Source organism: Aquarana catesbeiana, linkage group LG05 (assembly GCF_042186555.1).
Source record: "Aquarana catesbeiana isolate 2022-GZ linkage group LG05, ASM4218655v1, whole genome shotgun sequence".
Classification (NCBI taxonomy): Eukaryota; Metazoa; Chordata; class Amphibia; order Anura; family Ranidae; genus Aquarana; species Aquarana catesbeiana.
In genome coordinates, this window is record NC_133328.1 from 73,912,385 (window position 1) to 73,919,065 (window position 6,681).

The 6,681-nt window shown below is 40.2% G+C and overlaps 1 protein-coding gene across 1 annotated transcript in view; it reads left to right on the top strand.

The window, feature by feature from the left end:
* The window catches only part of CCNY (cyclin Y), a 195,573-nt gene extending 189,235 nt beyond the window's left edge, over positions 1-6,338 (top strand). Inside the window, exon 10 of the mRNA XM_073629888.1 lies at positions 76-6,338. Within this exon, the coding sequence (XP_073485989.1) occupies positions 76-192 (117 nt within the window). The 3' untranslated portion in view covers positions 193-6,338. The remainder of the gene's footprint in view (positions 1-75) is intronic.
* Positions 6,339-6,681: the final 343 nt, after the last annotated feature.

Genomic DNA, 6,681 nt, shown 5'->3' on the forward strand with positions numbered 1-6,681 from the left:
TATTGTATTTTAAAGGTCCACATAACTCTATTCATCTTTTAATACACTTACTATGTTTGTTTTAACTACATTTAGGCAATTTCACGCCTGTGTGAGGACAAGTACAAGGACTTCCGAAAACTGGCCAAGAGACGTTCTGCAAGTGCTGATAACCTGACTATTGTACGATGGTCTCCTGCCATCGTATCCTAACATTGGCTCCACCTTGCAGACTACTGTGTCTCACATACTGATTTGTGGATACCTTGTTGTCTTTGTCTCGGGAAATTGGACATCTTTTTCTATTCTGAATCGTTGGCAAGCCTCCCCTACAGTGCCTCCCTATCACAAAGATGGGATACATCTGTCACCTTCTGCAAACAATATAAAGCCATGTCATTTGTTTCACACTCCTCTCAATGATTTGGATGGAGCATCGCTCTCCATCCTACTCTGATGACAACCTTGTGAGTAAGAAAAGACGGAAACTAATAAGGAAGTTAACGAAAATCAAATGCTGGACACAAACTTGGACACATATGAAAGTTAGTTGTGTGATATATGTATACACAGGGTGGTCATAACTAAGATGATGGTATTCTGGGGAATATAGATAAGCATCTAATAGGATCTCAGCTATATTGGTGGAGCTAATTCAGACCATATGGAAACAAATGTGCAATTAAGAAATGTTACTTCACACACACACAAAAGAAAAACATCAATGGATACAAATCTTTTAGCAAAGAAACACTACATAGCCAAAAGTCAAGGCATTTTTCATGTGATCTTTTTTGAATGAAAGGATTTGAGTTCACATTGGGTGATTCTGCCCTTTAGCAGAGGTTGTGCAAAAGCCTAGGCTTCTGGTTATGTGACCAACACGATTATTTCAGCCCTTCAACTACTTGTTCCTCCTTCAGCAAGATTGTTGGCATATCTTTAAAGAGAATCTGTCATTAATTAAAAGCAATCTGATGGAGACAGCCACTGTCTGACTCATAAACTGCCTGCTAATTCCAGGTCAGTGAAGTGCCTGTAAGCGAGGTGACTTCCTTGGAACAACCTGTAAGTCAGACAATGGCAGCTGCAAGCAGACAGGTGTTTAGTTGAATGATATTGATTTCTCTTTTGTAACAAATGGAAGTGGAAACAGGAAAAATAGCTTAGTGCACTGAAAATATCAAAGCCAGTGTATTACTAATGAGGGCTTATAACAGATTCATTTTAAGTTGATATTTGCATATAGGTCCACGTAAGTTGTGTTTAACAATTCCCACAGGGATGCTTCTCTTAGGGTAATTTCTTGTTTGAAGAGATACAGGAGTTGATTTACTAAAACTGGAGAGTGCAAAATCTGGTGCAGCTCTGCATAGAAACCAATCAGCTTCAATTAAACTTTGCCAAAAAAAACTGGATCAAGCTGAAGTTAGAAGCTGATTGGTTACCATGCACAGTGGCCCCCGGGTTTTGCACCCCCCAGTTTTAGTAAATCAATCCACAGTGTCTATTTAGAGCAGAGTCACAGCGTTTGTTTAAAGCCTACTGCCTGACCATTCTGCTCATCTCTCTAGTGCTTCCCCAATGCTCATTGTCTGTCTGCTACTGCAAAATACCCACTAATTCCAGATATGAGGGAACACGTGACCTTCTCCTGTATGTATTTGGTAGCTAGGCTAAAGCACTGTCACATGGTGTAGGAAGTGACAACACTATTCCCTCTGAGCTCCTGCACTGGGTATTATGGGGGCGGTGGTGTCCTTACCAATTGTACTTCCAATGTGGTTAGACGTTGGCTAACTATCTAGTATACTTTTGAATTACAAAAGGAAACCTTCAAACATGGGAAAATTCCATGCAGTTAGTATCCACTTAAAGTCAAAAGTCACTTAGCTGCTATGCTGCCCTGATCTCTCTCACCTTATTTAGGACCACTCTGTTGAAGCAGTGTTTATGAACTATGATATATATTGCTGTTTATTCTTTTATTTTTCTCTTAGTTTTTCTTTTTTATATTTTTTCTCCACATTCAAAGGAAATAGGAGTCTTTCATACTTGACTATGTGTGCTGGGCTATGTACAGGTGGACCAAATACTATAAATTCATTCTGTCCAGTGGATCATTTACTGACCCTTCCTGGAAAAGTGAACAATGGAATTTGAAGGTCCAAAGTAATTAGGCAGGTCCTTAAGGTGTAATAATATAGGTAGGCCTTTAATCCATTAACATGAAAACCACTATATTACACAAAAACACATCAGCCAAGTTGTAACAGTTTTTTTTATCTGGTCAGTTTCAGTGGTTCCAGAATCTCCCCTTTTTTCCCTTTTTATTGTTGCCAATTTTTTTTTATTAGAGATTAAAAAAAAATTGCTCTAAGAATGTTGTAATCAATGCCCAATTTTAGAAAAATGTATATGACCAATGCATTTTCTAATCATGCAGACCAAAACAGAAGTCATCGATCTTTGTATATTCAGATAGCACCCTGGCACCACCCTGCTACCTTTTGTCAAGCACTCCCTTAAAGTGTGGCCATGTATTTTGCCATATTTAATATTGCATGGCATGGTAGTGAAATCAACAGCTTTGTAAATATATAATTGCCTAACAGCAAATTAACTTTTTACCATGTTAGAGGCAGAACTGTGGAATGCTAAAGCCCTGTACACAGGGGCTAAATGCCGGCCGAAATTGGCCAGTTCAACAACAATCGGCCGACATTCGGCCCGTGTGTATGGGAGCCGGTCCGACAGAAGCCAGCCATTTGGCTGGCTTCTGTTAGACGAGCATGCTGGAAAACCAGCAGCCTACCAGTTCCCAATCTGAGCTCTCAACCAATGGCAGAGCTCGCTGACCGGAGTGTTCTGGCGGGGGGCCGCCCCCCTGTAAGAACACAATAGCTCAGCGGGGGAGATCGCTGTACTAACGTCGGATCATTCTATTGTTCTGTTTTGTTATGTAGCCAAGTCCGAAAAGGGCTCATTCAGACTGCATTGACACCCATCCTGTGCACTGAGCCTCTTTTTTGTGTGTCTGCATTCACTTTGCTGCTGCGTGCAGGCAGGCTATTGAAGTGGATGTAGATGCAGCGGCTGCAAAGACAGAGCCACACTGTCTACATATGAATCCATGCACACATCAAATTTTGACATGAAACTTTTTCCATGCAGCCACTACATCTGCGTCCAATTCTGTAGGCTCAGTAAACATGGCTACTATCTGGGCCATGCCCCCAGTGCACTTCACCCTGCCCACAGGGCTTAGTCTTACCTTCACGACTAAGCCCTGTGGGTGGGGCGAAACACATCGGTGGACGTGGCTTGGATGGAGCGGGGCTGAAGCTGTGTTTGCTGATCCTGCATTTGGGCTGTGCTGGTGTGCACCGGTTTGATCTCTTTTTTCCAGGAGTTGTACAGAGCCAGGACGGGCTCTTCTCTGCCTGCACCAGGCAGTGAGAGTCACCAGACTTTTTGGATGTCTGTCTAGAGCAGTGTGCCAAGTCATGAATGGTCACTTTTATAGGCCGCCTGCATGCAGCTCCAAGGTGGATGCAGACAAAAGTGGCTCAGCACACAGAATGGATGTCAATGCCAAACTGAATGAGCTCTAAGACAGGAGCCTCATGTATCACCTGTCACTAGGGGCCATGCCAGCTTTGCAAAGCTGTAACTGTAGAATATCATTACATAGCTGTGTATGTGCAAGCATTTGATAGATATCTATAACAATTGTAACAAGGAAAGTTTAAAGCTAAAACTTTTTCTTTGTATTGTGTTAGATAAAGTAGGGAGAGGTTAGACGATAACGTCTGCTGTCTGTGTCCCCTTTGGGAAGATTCTACTAACTTGCTGTGTTGTCACAAGAACAGGGGATGAGGGGCAATCTCTCTAAAATGAACACAGCAATGAAAAAAAAAAACAGAAATGGGTTCCTCCGAGACCTAATCCAAAGAACCTATTTACAAAGCTGATAATTTCATTGTTTTGCCTTGCAATCTCAGATGCATTCAACATAGGGGGGTTGATTTACTAAAACTGTAGAGCGCAAAATCTGGTGCAGCTCTGCATAGAAACCAATCAGCTTCCAGGTTTTTTTCTGTCAAAGCTTACCTGAACAAGCTGAAGTTAGAAGCTGATTGGCTACCGTGCACAGCTGCACCAGATTTTGCACTCTCCAGTTTTAGTAAATCAACCAACCCCATGGGGTCTTTTTCCACTGTTATAAATGTGTGATCCATGACCCATAAATGTCCCCTATTACTAATTATTCTAATTCATTTTAAGCACTAGCTGAGCCAAATGTCACTTTATGTTTAAACTGAACTGACTTTAAAAAAAACACACCTCTTCACAAGATAGTGATGTATATCTATTCCTGAGTTTACCTTTTTCTTGACATCAATCTACTTATTGTATTTAAGTGAAAAGGTAGACAACTGTATAATAAATGTTTATAAAGTTATTGGGAACTTGCCATCTTACATTTCCCCTGGAACACATGGCGTCCTCTAGAAGAGGAAAAGCAAAGAAAACTTCATGACTATTTTCATTCAATGCCCTCTGTCTTCGTTCTGAACCAAAAGTGCATTTGTAAGTCATAAGTCATTCTTTAGGATATATATAAATATATAAAATATTTATAATGTGGATGTATTTAGTATGAGTGAGAGAGTGTATAAGAGTTTGGCCATTCCTTTTTGCCTGTAAGTTGATTTTTTTTTTTTTTTAAATAAGTAATAAATTCAAACGGATCAGTCTCGAGAAGGAGAGGGCAGACAAATGTGCAACTGACTGCATGGCTTTTGTTATTACAGACCAGGGACATCACAGAAAAGTTGAGAGGACTTCCTTGAGTAGTGCCTATAATGAGCCTGCGTAATTAGTATGGTCAGTCATCAGGATGTAGTGCCAGGAATGAGCACAGACTCCTATAGGTTGATTTACTAAAACTGTAGAGGCTGCTGTTAGTAAAGCGAATGCTAGTAAATGAGAAGAAGCTATGTTTACTTTGGATACCGAATTATGTGCAAGAGAAATGAAAAAAAAAAAAAAAGAATTTTTGCTCGCACGTTAGTGTGATTAGTCATGGAAATGAGCAAAGCTTCACCTTATTTACCAAGTGAAAATGTATCTTCCTAAAGCTGGCCATAGATAGATTGAATCTTGGCTGGGTAAGCATGGACAACTTCAGTCCGACAAGCCTGTTGGATTTTTTGCATGCAGTCACTGCCGGTGGTGGTGGGGCTTCATTTGGGTCTCCCTAGGTGGCTGGCTGCTGGTCATAGAGCGATCGTCTGCACCCTGTCTCTCCTTGTAAAAGGCTCATACCACCTTGTTTCCTCTCCCTCTAGGACAAGGGATGGAAGCAAAAGGGGAACTGCCTAAGGGACAGATGCACAGCCTGTAAGTACAGGTTATCTACTGCCTGGACACCAGCTCCAGTGCTGCAACACTCTTTAAGACCTGATTCACACTTGTGCAGTTTGCAATCAATGATCATTGTGTTCTGCAGGGAGGGCTCCCCGCCTGCAGAATACAATATCACTCCAGGAGGGTTTTCCCCATCAACACTGACTACATTGATGGGGGAATTGAGCAATTTTCTTGCCTGGAAGGAAAGAAAATTTTTATAACCTATGGCTTGCTTTAGTGAACTCCTGTAGTAATCCAGCCCAATAATCTATGAGCTAGTTGATACCATGGGGTTGCTTTTCTAAAGGAATTGAGAATATTTACTCTTTAAATTCTAGTATTGTTCGCTTTGAAGACCCAAGCATTTGAGGATAAATCAGGAATTAGCTTTTTACATGATTGTATAATTGAAGTGAATCTGCTATTGATTGAGATTCTCAACTTTTTTAGTAAATCAAATCCATTTTCTGATTGTAAGCGAAGGAAAAAAAGTGATAATTGATTGTATTTAGTGATTTCAGCAGCTACGTAGTTTAAAACAATATCCTTTATCATAATTTCAAATAATGCATTGCTTTATAATTACATTAGAGTTATTCTTTATATTGTCAGATAACTCTGGTAGTAATGACAAGTCAATTAGGCCACGCTGTCCTAAGGTAGCCGGCTCCCCCCCTCGTACCTCAATGCAGTGACATTTCAAAGCCAAGCCCCAGGTTGTGGCAAACACAACAGCCATTGATATATTTTTTTATGAATTGAAGTAATGGGAATGGTTGTTTTTAAAGTCTTTGTTTGATATATTCCTTTTCAAAGCAACTTGGTCCATTTTGCAAGCAATATTTTCAGACTGTATATGTTTACCTTAACACAGCATAAATCTGTTTGTATGTGTATATATTATATATATTGCAGGAAACATAAATGAAAACCGCTTTTAAAAATGGTATAAATCCCCTTTCTTTGATGTCAGTAATTCTTATGTTCTGCAAAAGGTTCTGTGAGTGAGAAAATAGGAGTAAATATGGTTGATCCATTATCCAGATGTTCATTGATTCTAATACAATGCTGTCAACTTTTATGGAAAACGTAAAGAAGAGCTGCAGGAATATGTAATACATCATACACTTATTTAGGGCACATGTGTACAAGGCTTAAGCTGCTTTTTGGCTCTCTTAGTTTCTAATCAGTTGAAATACCCAGTCACAGCATAGAGAGGAGGGAGTGATCTGGAGGGCATGAGCTGATGAAACTATAAGTATTGTTGATTGCAGTAATTTTCAATTT